This window comes from Aedes albopictus, chromosome 3 (assembly GCF_035046485.1).
Source record: "Aedes albopictus strain Foshan chromosome 3, AalbF5, whole genome shotgun sequence".
In the NCBI taxonomy this organism is placed as follows: Eukaryota; Metazoa; Arthropoda; class Insecta; order Diptera; family Culicidae; genus Aedes; species Aedes albopictus.
Genome location: NC_085138.1, coordinates 358,072,415 through 358,091,136, shown reverse-complemented (window position 1 = coordinate 358,091,136; position 18,722 = coordinate 358,072,415). Strand labels below are relative to the sequence as shown.

Below are 18,722 nucleotides of genomic sequence, written 5' to 3'. Positions count from 1 at the left end.
ATGAAGACTCTTGGAAGCCCTAAAGAAATTCACTAAAAAAATCCTGGATGAATCTAAAAACAAAACTTCTGGTGCAATCATACAATTGATGAAATACTTGGAAGATTCTTTTTAACATCCAGCAGAATCTGATGGTGATCTTCAAAGAAATGATGGAAGATATCTTGGGACAAATTTCTTGACAAATGATCACAGGGGTTCAAAGAAAATTCTTTAAACGAATCCTGGATGAATTTACAGAGGACTTAATAAAAAATCAGCTCCGGAATAACTCTCAGAGACATTTCTGGAAGATTTTTTGGAGTAGTTTGTGGGGAAATTTGTGACAGAGTTCTCCAACAAATTAATAATGAAATCTGACGACGAATTTCTGAAGAGTTATCAGGGAGTTTTGTGAAAAAATCTTTGAAAAAATCCCTAGAGAAAACATCGAAGAAATTTCTAACAATATCTTATGAGAAATCGATGAAGAAATTTCTGGTAGAATTTCTTGAGAAACTTTCAGCGGAAGTTCTAGAGAAATTCTTGTCAATTTTTCAAGGAATACTGGCAGAGTCCTGAAGAAATTTTCGGCGTATTTCTTAAATCCAGGAAAAAACCTCGGAGGAAGTAAGATTTCAGCGAATTCTGTGTAATATATTCAATATCTCAAAAGTGTTCTGCAAAGCTTCATACACCTGTCAAACAAACTTGATAATATCGGAGTGGGTCGGTCAGCCATTTTTCGGGTTTCGTTTGAGCGTGTGCTCAGAGGAGGGTCAATGTCAATCGACGAATTGTGTCTGGTTAAAGAAAACTGGCGCAGCAACTGTTTGAGGGATGCCCAACCCAAGCCTGAATATGCACATTTCTTGCCACGTTTCAGGTACAGAAAACCTGAAGTCTCTATTTTCTCGCCAGAGTAGGGCTACGTAGAGGACGATATCACCTAAATCGTATACATATATGGTACGAATTATTTCTGGCAAGGAATGGGTATAAGGGAACATACATAGTATCGAATAAAATAAAAAGTCCAGCAGTCACACAATAGTCTTGTTTGATTATATTGTGCATGATTTAAATAAACCAGATTGAGCTTAACATTTCTGAATACTGTTAAACAACTGTCATAATTCTTCTTCTTCTTTATGACTCGACGTCCTCACTGGGACTTGACCTGCCTCGCTTCTACTTAGTAATCTTTGAGCACTTCCACAGTTATTAATTGAAGGGCTTTCTTTGCCTGCCATTGCATGAATTTGTATATTGTGATGCGAGTTCAATGATACACACTATTAACTGATTATTAACTGAGAGCTTCGTCTGCTAATAATCATTTCGCATGTGTATATTGTGTGGTAGGCACAAAGATATTTTATACACAAGAAAGTCATGCAAATTTTCTTTACGGAAAGATTTTGTACGAATCGGGAAACGAACCCGTCGCTTTCAGCATGGTCTTGCTGAATACCCATACGCCTACTGCATCGGCTACACGCTAAGAAAATGTTACTCTAAAATGAGTAAGATTCACACAAAACTGAGCTAAACTGGAACAGCTCAAAAAATGAGGAAATTGCATTTCCAGCGATAGCGCTGGCCCAAGTGCAAAAATCCAACTGGTTTAAGCCGTATAATATTCTTCGCATCATCAAGAATATTATACGGCTTAAACTGATGAGATTTTCGCACTTGGGCCAGCGCTATCGCTGGAAAAAAAATTTACTCAATTTTGAGTTGTCCCACTTTAGCTCGAAAATGAGTGAATTTTCTGACCGTGTATATGAGCCCTTCCAAGTCAGTAGCTATGTTTGATTATTTCGATAGTATGTTTGTTCCATAACTTTCACATCTATTATTTAGAATTACATATCCATAAATACAATTTTGTAATGAAAATCTGATAGTGATCCTATACTCTTTCGAATCGCATATCTGTTACTTGAAAGTTGCAATAATTTCCTTACACATAAAAACTCGCATTATACAATGACCAATATCAAAATTACAGCTCAATCGGTTCGTTGGATATTGAAAATCATACATTACCATTCTATATGAAAATCGACTGCTGGTCTTATTATTATTTTTCCATGTCATCAAACCAGTCATTCTGTAACTATTGCAAACTTCGTTCCACTGCTTGATTTGATTTTTTTTTATATGCTTGAAGACGAACTAGCGCCAGATACTTTTCATTTTCTCTCCCACGCTCATGCTTAAATCAGTGGAACAGCTACAGCTTCGTATATTCAGCGTGTTGTGTACGATACGTGTTGCATATTGAAAGGCTTATTTATACGATGTCGCTTGTTTATGGAAGATTGAAGTTTATGGCATAAATGAGAGAATAGGCACAATCTTGTTCCTGCATGTATTGTCTTTATTCATTCAATAATTCTATTTTGTAGCCTAGCATAAGGAACATAAGCATAAGCTTGCCTCTTGCAATGTCTTTTAGGATTTTCAAAGATACCTTACCTTTTTTCAGTTTTTTTTCTCAGTTTCAAGATGTCAGCAATCGTATTTTAGCATTTTATGTATTTCTTTTTTTTCCAGATTTCTCGATTCTGATCTTTTCTACGACTTCTCCTGATGTTTTTCACAGCGATCCTGCAGGATTGCTTTAGTAGGCTTTCCCAGTATTGATCCCAGACTCCTTCGGGGGATTTCTTCTTCCTTCTGCATTTGCTCAATAAAATTTTCTTGGGATTTCTCCCTAATGGCTCACGCTATGTCCAAAGGGAAGTAGTATAAAAAGTGTGTGTCCTTCAAAGTTTATTCGCTAGAACCGTATTTTTGGACCTCTAGATTCAGAATACTGGCCTGCTAACTCTGACACAAAATTCGACGTTTGAGCGGTGTTGGCACCGCAAGTTTTCCCCGACTGGAGCGGGAATCTAACCTGCACTCCGAGGCCTACGAAACGGCTAAATGACTGACGCACATTGGAGTAAATCATATCAAAACCTGATCATAAGTGGAGAAACTCAAAATGAAGTAATTGGGTTTTCCGTCGTGTTTTTGCCAAGTGTAGTTATAGTGTAACCGTCTGACAGGTAGCAGTGTCCAAATGTTTTGTTTACGCTTATCAGAAGAGGTTTAGTGAAGCTGAATGTTAGCCGTTTTCTTTGATATAACTCACAGCGCGTGCAAGTTTTGACCGTACAAAGTGAATAAAATTGATAGTCAATCAACTCAACGATGCAGTTTGTTAAACAAGGTTAATGTTGTTATTCTGTCAATTTGTCACCCAAATAAATTGACGTTAAGTTTACATACAGTACATGAAAATATTGAAATTTTTTTTTTGATGGAATCCTTTACCGTACATTCAAAATGAAATAAGTTGATTTTCCGGCTGTTTCCGGGAAATCTGCTTTTAGTGTATGATAGAGCTATTGTTCCTCTTTCAAATGCAGAAAGAAAACCTTCCGGATGTTTCCGATTTCAAAAGTTGCAACACTTTGAAAAAATCGTGATAATTATATAATTGTATAATATTATTTGCCCAAAAGCACTATTTGGCCCTCTGAACGTATTTTTGCTGAAAACTAGAATTCAACAGCTTTCAAGCAAAAAAAGAAGTTTAAAATCGGTCAAATGGTTCAAAAGCTGTGATTTTTTGAAAAATTTTAGTTTCGAAAAATCTTGATTTTTACAATCATAAAATTGGTCACCCTAATGATGAAATAAAAATAAATACGGGTCTAATTATTTTCGATAAACTACAAAACCACCAAGTATCACGATGTTCGGAGATACACTATATCAATTTTCTATGGAATGGTGGTACAATTATTTAAAAAAAAAAATCTTGTTGAGACGGTTAAATTGGTTGTTTCTCACTGCTAGGTGAATTTATTGTTATAAAATTCATTGAAAACTATGAAACACGTTTCATTACTAATTTAGGTGGTATTTGGGTTGCGAAAATACGTCAAAATAATTTTGATCAGTTTTGATGTACTAGGTGCTCCACTGTGTGACGTCTCTAGCCGTACGGCTACGAAGGCCACAAAGTTATTCCTTTAACTTTTACTAGAGCTCCTTCCATGATTTTGTCGGAAGTTTTTTACGAGATGTTTGGAGGAGTTCCTTTCGGGATTTCTTCCAGAAGTTTTTCAAGGCGGAATCGCTCACAAAATCTCTCAAAGGGTTTCTCCTGAAGTTCCTTCTCCGATTTTTCGTTTGACCATGTGCTCAGATGATTTAATTGTCGACTTGTGTCTGCTCGACGAAAACTGGTGCAGCTGCGGAGTGAACTCATAACCATCCGCATGGTGGAGCCTCGTAGCCGTACGGTTAGGGTCACCAAGCTTCTAATCGCACCATGCTATGGGGTGAGGGTTCGATTCCCGCTCCGGGCAAAGAAACTTTTCGCGAGAATAGTTTCTTCTCCGTATCCACTGGTGCATGCTCCGTGTGTCCCTTGTCTATTGTTTAGTTTCATTCAGTCTGTACAGCCTCTGGCTGAAGACGGTGTCCGCTTCTTTTTTTTACACAACGGACGTGTGATCCTCATGACCCTGAGACAGGGCCACCTACCTGAGATTTTACGCGGAGTTTCTCAATGTAGTTTTTTTAGAAGATTCCTTCCGAAATTGCTCCCAGAAGCTTTTCATGATTTATTGTGTATACTCTATCCCAAGACTTCTCTATTCTCAAGACTCCTCTGTATGGGACAAAGCCTGGTTCTCAGCTTAGTGTTCTATGAGCACTTCCACAGTTATTAACTGAGAGCTTCCTCTGCTAATGACCATTTTGCATGTGTTTATCGTGTGGCAGGCACGAAGATACTCTATGCCCGAGGAAGTCAAGGAAATTTCCTTTACGAAAAGATCCTGGAACGAGCCGGAATCGAACCCGTCACCATCAGCATGGTCATGCTGAATACCCGTGCGTTTACCGCCTCGGCTATATGGGCCCAAGACTTCTCCTAAGGTTTTCTTCCGGAGTTTCTTTGTGAAATTTCTATTGCTGATTCTTGCTGGTTTATTGCTGATATTTCTCATAGAGTTCTTGCCACAATCCCTTTCAATGGTTTTATAGGAGTTATTTTCAGCGACTTTTATTTCGGTTTGGCATTTCTTGCAGTGATATTTCAAAGATTCCCCCGGAGATTTCCAGTATTTCCGTAATCCCAACCGGAAATTGTCTCAAGTTTTCTCTGATTCTTCATTTTGGAATTTCTCTACTAATTACTCCCGGAGTTCTTGCCTGGATTTTTTCCCGGAGTTTTCCTTGATATATCTGGTTGCATATTCTACGAAATTCCTTGTTGGTAACCAGAGGAATATCGAAAGGAGTTTTGGTGAAGTCGCGTCAGGAACTTCGGGAAGAACTATTGAAGAAATCTCGAGAGGGACATTGCGAGAATTTCTGTAATTCTGGGAGTGATTCCGGGAGGAAATTCTAGGGAAATTCCAGGTGGAACTCTCTACACTTTCAAGAGAAATCTTGAGAAAAAACCACGAGAGAAAGCCCGCGAAGAACTGCAAGAGATCGTGTAGCCCGTAGCGTGGGTAGATCAATATTTTGGGTTGCGTTGCGGCGAAAGTTGTACCAAACTGAACCGTAGTCCTGTAACGGTTTCGTGTTACGAGGTCAGATTGGTATCAACTGCATCCACTTAAGCGCCAAGCAAGCACTTCCAATCGGCTTGCATGTGGATCAGCTTGAGTATCCCGGCCAGACTCCTCAAGGCGAGTCCTTGTAACAAGTTAAGATCAATTCCGAACCTACCGTGCAACAGTTAACTGTTCAAATTGTTTACCCAGAACCAACGAACGATGGGGCGAATCTCTGACGAAAACCAACTGAACCAATGATCAAGTTTTCTCTCCTCTTCCGATTAATTTACTAGTATGTGCCATAAAACGGTTCTAAATCTATTCAGGGTGAAAACATCTTATAACGAGGAAGGGGGCTATAAAATCTTACACTCTAGTTGTCTCTTATTCCCTAATGCGTGCACGCTTCTTCGACCAAAAATGGGTCTATGGGTGTTCAATGCGAACGGTTATCATATACAAAAAAAAAAACCAAAACGATCTGACCTGCTTGCAGCCGTGAGGGCCCTGGCTGTATCCTTGCGATGTCGCCGTCACTCCGGTGGACTACCGGTCGATCCGTGCACGTGACACCGTGCGCGGTACCGTCTCTCTGCTCACTCGTGATACCGGGTCGGAGAGGGTTCGGCTCTCGTCTAGCGTAGTAATTCGAGCAGTCCGATCGCTCGACCGGGGATGCTGTCAGTCGAACTACGATGACGGGCTATCACACCACCATCCGTGCTTATCACTCGTGGCTACGAGCCGTTCTCGTGTTGCTAACACCGATCGATGGGGTTCGACAGGCGGGGTGGTGATGGGCGGTGCCAATGCGCTCACGTGGTGTGAATCTCCCTTCGAGACCGATGGAGCGATATTCGGTTAGAAGCGTCCGAATTCCTCCGGAAGGCGTGGATTCCTTCGGCCCAGGGTGCGCGAGGGTCGAATACTGGCGCGGACGACGAGGCGAGCCTACAAGCCTCCGAGCTTCTGACTCGTCCCTAGAGACAGGGTGGCTGGTCGCTATCCCCTACACCCTACACTAGCACCTTCGCTTGAAGGATAGCAGTGTCCTTCAAGGAGAAAACATAACAAAAATTCGCATTAACACAATAACACAGTCACAATAACCTCATAATCACTCATTACCTGTGCCTCGTGGGAGTATTCGATACTACAGTTTTTCAGTTTTTAGAAGGTTTTTCTATCTGCGAGAATTGTTGAAAAATAAGAACGAATTCAATAATTTTCTACTCCTTCACATATTGTTCTAGGTTACTCACAACGTCTTACTGTAAACTTTTCGCAACAGGGCCTACTTCAGATTTTTAAAATTCCACGTTATGCTCTCAAAAACTGTAATAATAATGTATGTTCAATTGATTTCTGTTTTCAAGTTTACACTATTTGCTTACACAATCTTTCGTTCGATCTTTAATCACTATGGAGTAGATTACACTTTTTTCTATTAACTGTTTGGTCACATCTAAGGGGCTGTCCATAAACCACGTGGTCATGAGGGGGGGTTCGGCCAATGATCATTTTGTATGGAGAATTAAAAAAAAATGTATGGACTAATGACCACGCGGGGGGGGGGGGGGGGGGGGTTGAAAAGTCCCAAAAAAATGACCACGTGGTTTATGGACAGCCCCTAACTTGCTCACCGATCGATTTGAGAATGCTAGATCATCGGATGACTTAACAATGCTAGACCTACGCGACGCCCTCTTTTCAATAGTCATCTATTGTATTTTTTTTGCAAAAACAACATTTCAGTTCTCGTATGAACTGATGAGGCTAATCGTCATTAGTTTTAGTGATGAGATCCTCCCAGTAAGTTTGCTGCAGGATAGGTTTAAATTGGTGGTTCTAAATCTCACCACCAGGGGCTCTCGAGTTACTAAAAGGTAATCGATAACCCTCGCTGGTCCCATGTTTTGAAATTGAGAAATATCTTACTTGGCGATTAGGTTTGGATAAAAATTAAATTTTTGTTGACCTTTTGTAACTACGTTACAGTCCTACCTGCTTCCAACTAGTGGAACAGCATATTTTAGTAATCAAAGGAAAAAGTTTTGGTCCATATTACATTTCAAACCTTGTTGAAAGTGATAGATCTCGGTTTGGTAGTGGCCGAGATAGATCTTGAAACAAGGAAAAATGAATAAGTATTCCTGATGAGTGCCTCTTGGTCCTAATCAGTGCTGCTTTGCACTGCCCATATTCGCATAGTCGACGTAACCACCATTGACAATGTCAGCATTCACAATCTAATATCTATCGCATGAGCATCATTGCGACCAGTTTCATTCAATAGAGCACACGATCTAACCATTAGTTAGACGTCAACGTGGAAAAAAAAATCCTGTATTTTGCAATATTCAATATTGAAATTTCAAAAGCGTGTTGAAAACAACAGTGGCGCTGCAATCGCTTTGTTTCAAGCTTCATTTTAATTTTTTCGCAATCAACACAGATTGATGTTTTAATGAATAGTTATCAAGACTTATGAGAAATTTGTGGTATTGCCCTTGGTATGCAGAACAATTTTGTCGAATACAGCCTTATTCTAGGGAGCCATGATTAAAAGAAACAATCATTTGTGGCGTGGGGTCCAGGGGTACAAAATCGCTCGGTTCAAGTTTGACATGGAGAATAACCCATAGTACGCCATGAAACTGTTGGTATTTTTGCACAAATAACTCATGGCGGTGTAGTTTGAAGGTACTGAAAAAATGGGTCCGATATGTCAATCCAAACTTGTTTGCGACATCTTCGAAGTGGTTCTGGGGTCCAATGGACCCCAGGTATCCTTTTGAGGGTTAAAAAGAAACGGTTCGTACGGTTGTCCCCGTTTCTTCCATCTTTCGATTCAAAAAGGTTTGTCAATCATGTTATTCATAAATGGATAATCTGATTGCCTTAAACTTTTGAATTATCTGCCAATCCATTAGTCTGCACAGTGGGTCTGGCCATTTTAATATTTGTGTCGCGTCTCTGACATGGTGCAAATATTATAATGCTGACAAGAAAATATCAAACTTTGATATTCCCAGGATGCTTTTCAATACTGGTTGTGCAAGCACTAGAATTGAATAGAATAATAGAATAGAATACTTCGCACAAAACGCCTCACATCTCGAAAACCATAAGAGGTGGAGCTCTGACATGTTCTACGAAATATTTTCTTTTATTATGGGCTACAATTTTGCTGAAGACGTACACTGCCGTTCTAAGCATATCTGTACCATGTTGTTTTTCTACGCATACTGTCCCACCGCTCTAACTTAAGTGCAGAGCGTTAATGATTAATCATAAATTTAATCATGATTAATGATTAATGATTAAGAATAATTAAAATCATTAATCATAATCACAAAAAAATCTCATTCAATCATTAATCATTAATCTTAATCACGCTGTTTTTTCAATCTAATCATTAATCAGTAATCATAATCATAAGAAAAAATATTATTCAATTTCCAGTTTTTTGTGATTGATTAATCATGATTAATCATGATTTTTAATCAATGAGCCATTTCTAATGATTAATCATAATCAATAATCACAGATAAAACCAATTTTAATCATTAATCATAATCTTTAATCATCCTAAAAATCAAATTAATCATTAATCATAATCAATAATCACCAAAATTGGAATTTTATTCATCAATGATTAAACATGATTAAAATTCTTGTTAATCATGAACGCTCTGCTTAAGTGACAACTAAAAATCACGTTATCGTGGAATATTTATTTGTGATGCAAAATGAAAAAAATATTAAATTAACTTCAAATGGCTCTGTTACTGAGAAAAACACGGTAAGAATGCAAAACAACATGGGACAGATATGCTTTGAAGGGCAGTACAACCTCTAAACAATTTTTTGAAGGAGTAATATGGTTATCTCACTTTTAGGGGTATTAATATATGTATATCATCAATTATGTACCTTTTTACATGCAGAAAAATTTGTGGAACACGCCAAACCTTTAGAACCAACCTAAAAAGCTATTTAATTTTCATCGCAAAATCATCGATTTCAAACACTGTGGCTTGGTCAAACTAAATGCCCGCGCGTTTGCCGCTTTGCCTGTATGGGCCCTATTTAACCGTTATGTGTCCGACAAACTTTTTGCTTTTTTCTACACTGTGTATTTTAAATGGGTGCCCTGCCGGCCACATAAGGGTTAAATAGATTGTCATGAACTCCATGTGTTTTCGGATCTTAATAATAGCTTAGTTCTATTAGTGCCAGTACTACAAGCTCACCTTTTGATAGATTGGTCAATCTGTGACTTTTCAGTGCAGGTTGCTCGGCTTATAATTACTAGGTTATCACAACAAATCACGATAAGTAGATTCTCAAAAAAATATAGTATTGCAGAGCGCCATTGATCTGGAAACAGTAGCGCGTAACTGATAAATCGTTTTATCAATGGAGTACACAGCGCCCCCTCCCTTAAGGATCGAACATTTGTGCCGTAGCTGTAGGTTCTAGAAGGCTTGACCAACGGTATTAGAAACTCACTTTTCATTAAGTCCAGAGTTTGTAGCATCGTCGTACTCCGTCCGGTAGACGTATCGCTCAGCAGGGGTTACAACGCAGATCGGCCACGTCGGGGCCAGAGGGTGCGTTGAGATTACAGAATTACAGAATTAATAATAGCAGAACGTGAAACCTCATTCGGGAACAGAAACCGCTTCATTAAGAAAAGCACTTACAATCTGTGAACAAGATAAAACCGTCCCTATTTAGGGTATGAGTGCCATAAGTAATCTCACGCTCCTAAATTCATCCTATTAAAAAAAAAGCCATTACGGCACCGATTCATTCCGTTTTTTTCAATCTTTTGTTTTCGTAAGACAAAAATGGGAGCCAAATGCTTAATAAAGGAACCTATACCCTACCTGGTCAGGTAGTGTTAATTACTTGCAAATATTACGCCATCCATTTCTTTCAGATTAATTACCACTATACTATTTTACAATGTTTTTATTTTTATCGATTTTCTTCATTATTTTGCGTAGCTTACAGGGTGCGGCAGGAAAAAATGCGAAAAGTTCAAGGCACTATTACACGCTAAATATAGGATATATATGTGTATTTATTCATGACAGTGTATCAGTCAATGTCTATATTCTAGCACTGAAAAATAAAAATGAACATATTTGATGTTTAACATGTGATAATGTAGGCCTAATTAGCGGATATCAATAAACTGCGCGCCCAATGGTCATTAAACAAAATGACTATAACAGTAACAAAATTAGCTCAAATTCGATGAACAACCAGACCACACTGATCCAGAGCCATGTAGTTTTACATAGCAGATGAAATAAGTACATATATTTGATGATATTGTAGAGAAAATCAAAAATTTTGTTTTATCAGATGCGAAATTTAGCGACCTGTGCGATTTTCTGCGGTTTGAAAATTCTGGTTGTCTTCATCTTCAGGCGCCGCCCTGTAAAGGTTAGTGACCAAAATGGGAAATTTTTTAATTAACTTTCCAGAAAACTAGCCTATTATAGATCATGGAACGTTGAAACATAGATTGGTTAATGTCAAATGGACGAAAATGAGGTTTGAGTTGAAAAACACTTTCGCATTTTTTCCTGCCGAATACTGTACAGTTTTATACATATAATTAACTGGCAGTTCCAAAGTCTAAGTTCGTCGCTCAAAACCCGTGATTTGCTCCGTAAAATTTTAAAAGTCCTACAAAAGTCATCTTGACATTTCGTCCCTCGCTTCCTTCTGATCGCCGTCTACATATTATTAAGCTTCATTGAACGAAACGTCTTCTAAGGTCGTAAAAAAGAGTCATATTGCATCCTCTCTAGTGTAGAAGTCTTACTACTACTGGTGGTTCACTCAGCGGTTTCGAATACTATTTATTGAGATTCACCAGTGTAGATTTTTCTCGGCTTGCGATCTTTCTGAAAGCCGGCAAATTGTGTTCTGCATAGAGACGGGCAATAATCGTTCAATTAATTACACTGGATGTGACAAACTATACTCGTGGTTGCTCATCGCCTCCTATGAGACTGTGTGAGTCTTCGTCTTCTTCTGGTCTTACTATTTGCTCAAACATGATTACTATTACTAACGGAGCGTTCATTAGAGGGTCGTTGGGGATGACATGGACCGTAATCATTGTCGCAATGTCGCTAGATGGGCAATTGTGTGCTCTGAGGGAATGTCTAGGTATCACTTGTGTTGCGGGCGTGGGGGTGGAAACTGAATAGGCAAAACAAACTACTGGGCCATTTGCATTGGTCCACTTAATTTATGACTATTCCAAGAAACATGTACAAGAGGTTACAATTATAAATAAAGGTGCGCAAATGTGTTCGTTGGATCTCTCGAGATGGCGCTGCTGAGTGCTGATGCTGGTCCGAAAGGGTACCCCAACCTGGGGCTTATCTCGCTAATTTTCCTGGCCATTAATTTCGCGAACATTTGCGATGGAAATACTGTCGTTGTCGGTCGTTATACTGGCATCTGTGAGGAGGGTATTCCGTGCGATCGTCGTCGTCGGTTGGTGATGATGATTAATTGGGCAACGAAACTTTGCGCGGCTGTTTCGTTGATGTTTTCCTACTTCGGCAATAATTAAGCGGCTCTTGGTAGAGCCGGGGTATTACGGTGACTTGTAACATGGTTTTCTATGAAGAACTTAATGGAAGAACATGATTCGCGCGCGCTCGCTCGATGCATCGTCGTGAGTTGAGTTGGTCCGTTTTTCTTGGCACACGTATTCAGCATTGAAACATGGCAGGGAAACGGAGCTTTGTCATGAAGGTTCTCGGCTAATCACACATGTGTGGTAAGAGGTTTTCAATATCACTTGGGTCGATGGGGTTTGGAGGAAGGGTTGGTGGGTTTAGTACTTGTATCCACCGGAGTTGGCTCCACCCTGACCTGGGCCTTCTGGGTATTTGGCTTCACCTTCGTACGTCACCTAAAAATAAAAGATATTTTTTAAGAAACTTCATTGTTTTGGAAATATCGGACAGTTATGAAATAACTGAAAAGATGCAATTTGAGATTAATAGATATCATAGAGGTTTTTCTGGGCCTACACGGTAAAAGAGAGAAAGGAGCTTCTCAGACGAACCTTCATGGGTATTAGGTAAAGATGACCCTCTATCTAATCATGGCTTAAATTTTCCAAAATGTATGGGAACATGCCCAGAAAAGACGTGAATAGCTAAGACTAAAATATTAACACGCTCTGAAACGGCAAAAACTAGCAATAGCCAATATCTCACAGAAAAAATATTTAAAAACGTCTTTAACAACAGAGAGATGTTCCTTCTTTTTATCATCTCAATTTTCATCTCAATTTTAATTGCTTCACCCATACAAAGTGATAGGCGTTTTTATCAAGTTTATTGCTAATTTCTAATTTTTGATTGAGCGATAATATAGCTGCCAAAAGCTAATGTATGCAGTGACTGTTCCGCTCTTTTCACGTATTAGTTTGGATATCAGTAAATATGTACTGCTGTAGCAGGTTGCCTGCCAAAACATATGGAAAAACATTGGGAAATCTAAGCACTGCTTAATGTCACGAGCTGAAATGTATCGTTACACAAGACACATTGATGTCATCTAATGGAAGAAATCAGAGGAAAATGGAGTTACTCCTAGAGGAGAGATCTAAGGCAGATCCGGAAATTCATAAATGAATCTCGAGAGAAAGAAAGCCTTGGGAATGCACTGAATAGACTCCATAAGAAATCCCTGGAAGAATCTCAGGAATCCTTAAAGAAACAATTGAGGGAATCTTGGAAAGAATCCCTAAAAAAGTTTCGGGAGCATTTTTGGAAGAAATTCCTGGAAGAGAATCTCCCGGAGAAATCCCGGATGGAATCCCTGGAACATTTTTAATAAATCCTGAAAAAACCTGCAAAAATCCAGGAAGAGTCTGAGAAAGAATCAATAGACGAAGCCTTGGAGAATTCTCGATAGAATTCCGAGATGAGTCTGGAAAAAATATAAAATGAGTGTCGGAATGAATCTTCAGAGGAATCTTGGGAAAAATCCCTGAAACAATTTCTGCGGATATTCCAGGAGGAATCCCTGGAAAAAAATCTGAGTAAGGACTCGGAATGAATTTTGAGAAGAATCCCTGGAGTAACCAAAAATCGGCCATCTGAACCATCGTGGGTGCCCAGGACTGAAAGTAAAGTAAGTAAGTAACCAACAATCTGAAAAAGTTCTGAGAAGGATTTCTGAATGTATCTTGAGACAAGCTCCGGAAATAATTTGAGAAGAGTTCTTGGAGAAATCCCAACAGGAATTCCAGGATAACGGGCTTGGTGGTCTAGTTGCTACCGCTTCTGGTTTATATGCAGAAGGTCCTGGGTTCAATCCCTGGCCCGTCCCTTTCCTCCTACTTTGTATCTTTCTATATACTTTCTCTCTGCTCTCTACATATACATGTATATGAACATGTTCATAGCCGTCGCTAGAACAGAAACGGGTTGAAAAAGCCGTTTCCCTTTCTTCCAAACTTTCATAGCACAGTGTCACAATCCTATTAGAAAACGCCTACAAGTTATGCAATCAAGCGAACTATGCCGCACATCTTCAAAATAATAAAATCACACAATTCTATCACCTTCTCCTGGTATCCACACATCAATGTGTGAACCTTCTGCCAACCAATTCCCACCAACACTCCAACATCAGCATGAATTTGTGCTGGCGCAGAGGTATATTCGGCCAGATGTGGATACAAACGATTGCAATCATCACTTCCTTACTCCTTCCCCACATTGACCTGCAACCTGACGTGGCAGGCGCCATTGTCGCCTAAAAATAGAAGATCACCAACGCTCACACACTGAAGATGCCTGCTAGTCCCCGGCAGTTATCTCATTGGTCCTTGTGTGAGTGTAGCTGGTCTGGCGATACTGGAGTAGCATCCACGGGCGGTCAATCAAGCTCAAGCTCAAGCTCAAGCTCAAATCCCAACAGGAATTCCAGGACAAAATCTGCGAATAATATCTTAATAAATCTTGAGAGGAATCATTGGAAGAATTCCGAAATGAATCCCCAGAGGAATCACGGTAGAAATCTTGATAGAAATCCCAGGAGAAATTCCAGAAAAAAATTCGAGAGTAACTACTGTGAAAGTTCTGAGAAGATTAATTGAATGAATCTTGAGAAAAATCCCAAACCAAATCCTGTCAGAATTCCCAGGAGATATCTATCCATGGGGAAACCCGGGAAGAATCTCTGGAAAAAATATTGAAAAAAAAAATACATGTAACACACACGGGAGGAATTATTAATATATTACTATATATTAAGAGGGAATTCAGCCCAAAGCTAGTTCATCCTCTATGGGAGGAAGCTCTAAAGGCATAGCAGGAAGAATCATAGATGATATCTCTTGAGGGAGGGAGTACTGGGCGGAAGATTTAGACAAGTGCTGAAAGGAATACGAGGTACATCCCCATATAATGTGAAAGGCGGGAGGAAGGCCTAGAGGAAACAGAAATGATTCCCACGATAAACTTACGGGGAAGCATTGGATAGAATTTTTGGAGGAATGTTGAGGAAATCTTTAAAAAAAAAATGGAAAAAAATATGGATATAGAACAAGAATCTCTGGATATGTTTAGGAGAAAAAAAACTGAATTGCTCGAGAAAGTTATCCCTCATAGCATTCCAAAAGAAACTCTGTTAGGTATTCTGTGAGAAACCCCTGGTGCATTTTGTAGAGCAATTCCTGAAGGAATACCAGGATGAATCTATGAAGAATTTCTAGAGAAACTCTGGGCAATCGATTAAAAAAATGTTTGGAAAGAAACCCAGCAGAAAGGAAATTCCAAGAGAAATCTCAGAATAAATACGAGGGGAAATATATAGAAAACCTGTAAAGGAAAACCTTCTAATGAGTTCCGCAAGTTCCAGAATCCCAATAATTCAGGAAAAATTCGGGAGCTATTCTGGGAGGAATACCGAAAGTAATTTCTTCATAAACTCTAGAAAAAATAATTGGAAGGCTTCCAACAAATCCCGAGAGAAATTCTTGAAGAGATTTATTAAAAAATCTCGTTGGGAATAGTTTACTGACGTAATGTACGGTTTGCGTCAAAAATTACCCTATAACAGAGGGCCGATTGAAAGAATCACAGAAGCAATTCTAGAATGATGTTTTTTCATGGATTTTTTTTATACTTATGTAATCAAGATTCTCTCAGGATATTAGCAAGAATTTCTCCAAAGATTCCTACAGATTGCTACATACGTAATTGTCCATGCATAGATTCTTCTAATAATTTCTTGGATCTTCTTCAGGAGTTTCTCAAGAAAATTCTCAAAACATTCATCTTGAAATAAGTCCACGGTTTTTTTCTGGGATTCTTTCAGGGATTCCTTAGGAAATTTATTCAAGAATTGCTACAGAAGCTCGTACATGTATTCCTTCAGGTATTTCTCCAAGTATTTCTGCGGGAATTCCACCTGGTATTTTTCTTTGGGTTTTCTCTAGAAATTCCTTCAAAGATTGTTCCAATAGATGTAATTTCTGGGGATTTTTTTACAGAGATTCGGAGATTCTTTCAGGGATTCTTTTACAAATTCCTCTAGAGTTTTCCCTAAGAAATACAGATTTTTTGGCACTCTTTTAGAAATTATTATTAGAATTTCACAAGAATTCCTTCAGGTTTTATTCCATGTATTCAAGGATTCTTTCAGGTATTTATTAAAATATTCCTCCAGAAAATTCTCAAGAGATGCTTCCACTCCAGGGGAAGTACATTCTGGGATTGCTTATGCTTATGCTCTCTCTTCAGAGATTCTTAAAAAAATCCGGTAAAACTTCAGCAAGTGCTTCAAAGATTCTCAGACTCTCAGCATCTCTCGCAAAAAATACTCCAGAATCTATTATTTAGCATTTTCAAGGATTTTTTTTTTCAAAAAAATCCCCTATGAATACCTGCAGAGAGTTCTCCAGGTCTTCTAGGTATACAAATATTTCTTCAACACTTCTTTTTTTTAGATTTTCTTATTTCTGCAGGATTTCCTTCAAAAATTTTGTCAGGTAATACTTTGGGATGTTTCAGGGTGTTTCAGTTTCGTGTTCATATCTTTACAAAAATTTTGATAAAAAAATCTAAGAATTCCCCCCCGAGGCATCTCCAGAAGCATTCCTTCCGAATATTCTCCAATGATCTCTCAGAAAGAAATTTCTTCAAGTATTCCATCAGTACCTTTATCTACACTTTGGTGCAGGCGTACATTTTGGAATTGTTCCACAGATATCTTCAGTAATTGCTTCAAAAATGTTAAAATGGGAATCTCATCACAAAATTTTCAAAAACTTTTTCTAGGAATCTTCAAAGGTATCAGCAGGAGTTATTCAAGGGACTCCTTTAAAAAAATCTCCAGAGATTTCTTTAGACGAAACCAAAGGATCATATTCCACAACAATCCTTGGAGAAATTTCTGCTGGAATTCCACAAAGAGCTACTGGAGAAACCCTTGCCAAGGAAGTACTTTTGATGAAATCTTTTGCTGAAACCCCTGAAAAATCCCTAAAATTTTGAGAATGTATCTGGAGATATTTTCAAGGATTTCTGAGAGAACCCTTGTTGCAAGTTCTTTCCTGGAGAAATTTCCGAAGGATTATTTGAACAAATTCCTAGGTTTCTCAATGAATCCCTGTTGGAGTTTCATAATTAACCCAAGGAAATCCACCTCAAAGAATTTTTAGAGATGGATCGTGGAGAAATTTCTTCAAGAATCTATGCAAGAACCATCGGAGGTGTATCCGAAGAAAATCATGGTAGATTTTAAGACCGACTTCCAAAAACAATTTCGGAAAAAATCATTACAAGGCTTTTCAAAGGAACCTTTAAAAAAATGGAGGAATCTCTCAAAGAATTGCTGAAGGAATCTCCAGATAAATTTCTAAAGGAAATTTTGGAAGAATTTCTGAAGGAGAGGAAGATGTTCTAAAGAAATCATCGTAAAAATTTATGGAGGAACCTTAAACTTAAACCGCTGAAAGTACTTCTGAAGGATTCCGTGGATAATTTCCTGAAAGAATTTTCAAACGACTTTCCACAAAAAAAATCAGAAATTTCTGAGGAAGCCAAGGACAGCATTTCTAGAGATATTCTTGGAGACATTTCTGGAGGACCTTCTAGAGGAAAATCTACGAGAATTTCTTAATCAATCCATGGAAGTTTCTTTGAAAGAACTTTCAAAAGAATTGAAGGATTTCTAACTGCAATCAATCAATGATTTTCTAAAGATATCCGTGGATGGTTTTCTTTATGAATTTTTGAAGAAAGTCATGAAAGATTTAATAAAATTATTAGCTTTTGAAATAACTTGGAATCCCTAAACGAGGCAGAAGAAATCGTTGAAGTAGATTTTCGAATGATTTTTTGTATGATTTGTTTTAAAGAGCCCGTGGAGAAATTTTTGAGGGAGTTTTAGGACTAATTTTCGAAGATATTTCGGGACGTAACTTTTCCAAGACAGCTTAACCTTTTGGAGCCGATTTAATTCGTCGCTGTCGACGCAACCTCGCTGGTGTCGAACACGTTTGTTATGCTCGGTTTCATCGCCGGGGTCATATATGACCCCTCCGGCTCCAAAGGGTTAAAATGCGTTCCAGGGGATTTCAGTTTAAAAGGAGGGAGAGGGGAGTTAGAGAGAAGGCTACGGGAGTCTCAGGGGGGAAGGGAATTCTAAGCGGTATCAAAGAGTTCCAAGAGGTTTCAGAGGGAGCTTTACGGAAGTCCAGGTTTCAGGGGTTCCCAGGTGGCTTCAGTAGAGAGTCAGAAAAACTCACGCATACATTTTCTATTTGCAACCTTTCCCGTATGTTAAACTTTTTGTAAAAAATAAAAACACTTTTTGTATGCGACTTCTGAGTTTTTTTACGGATTGCTGAACGACACCCTTCCCCCATTCGAAGCGTTATGCCATTTATGGGTATTCTTCATGGCGTTTCGAAGGGTTTGAGGGAGCTTTAGCGGGCTTCAAGGAGTCTCAGGGTACTTCAGTAGCCTAAGGCATGACTATAATCTCTGGGAGTTTTTCAGGCAGTTTTCTGAGAGCATTTAAGTCATTATTGCTGTGGATTTCGGGTAGGTAGTTTCTGAGGGTAACAGGTGTATTTAGGTGGCTCCAGTGGACTTCAGTAGA

At 38.8% G+C, this 18,722-nt stretch overlaps 1 protein-coding gene across 4 annotated transcripts in view; it reads right to left on the bottom strand.

The window, feature by feature from the left end:
• Nucleotides 1-10,520: 10,520 nt before the first annotated feature.
• Nucleotides 10,521-18,722, bottom strand: part of LOC109428906 (pro-resilin) — a 48,640-nt gene continuing 40,438 nt past the window's right edge. For 3 of the 4 annotated variants that reach the window (XM_029874976.2, XM_029874973.2, XM_029874974.2), the window contains one exon: nucleotides 10,521-12,507. In XM_029874976.2, coding sequence (XP_029730836.1) covers nucleotides 12,430-12,507 — 78 coding nt within the window. In that variant the 3' untranslated portion in view covers nucleotides 10,521-12,429. The remainder of the gene's footprint in view (nucleotides 12,508-18,722) is intronic. The other variant, XR_009998543.1, reaches the window with a different exon arrangement.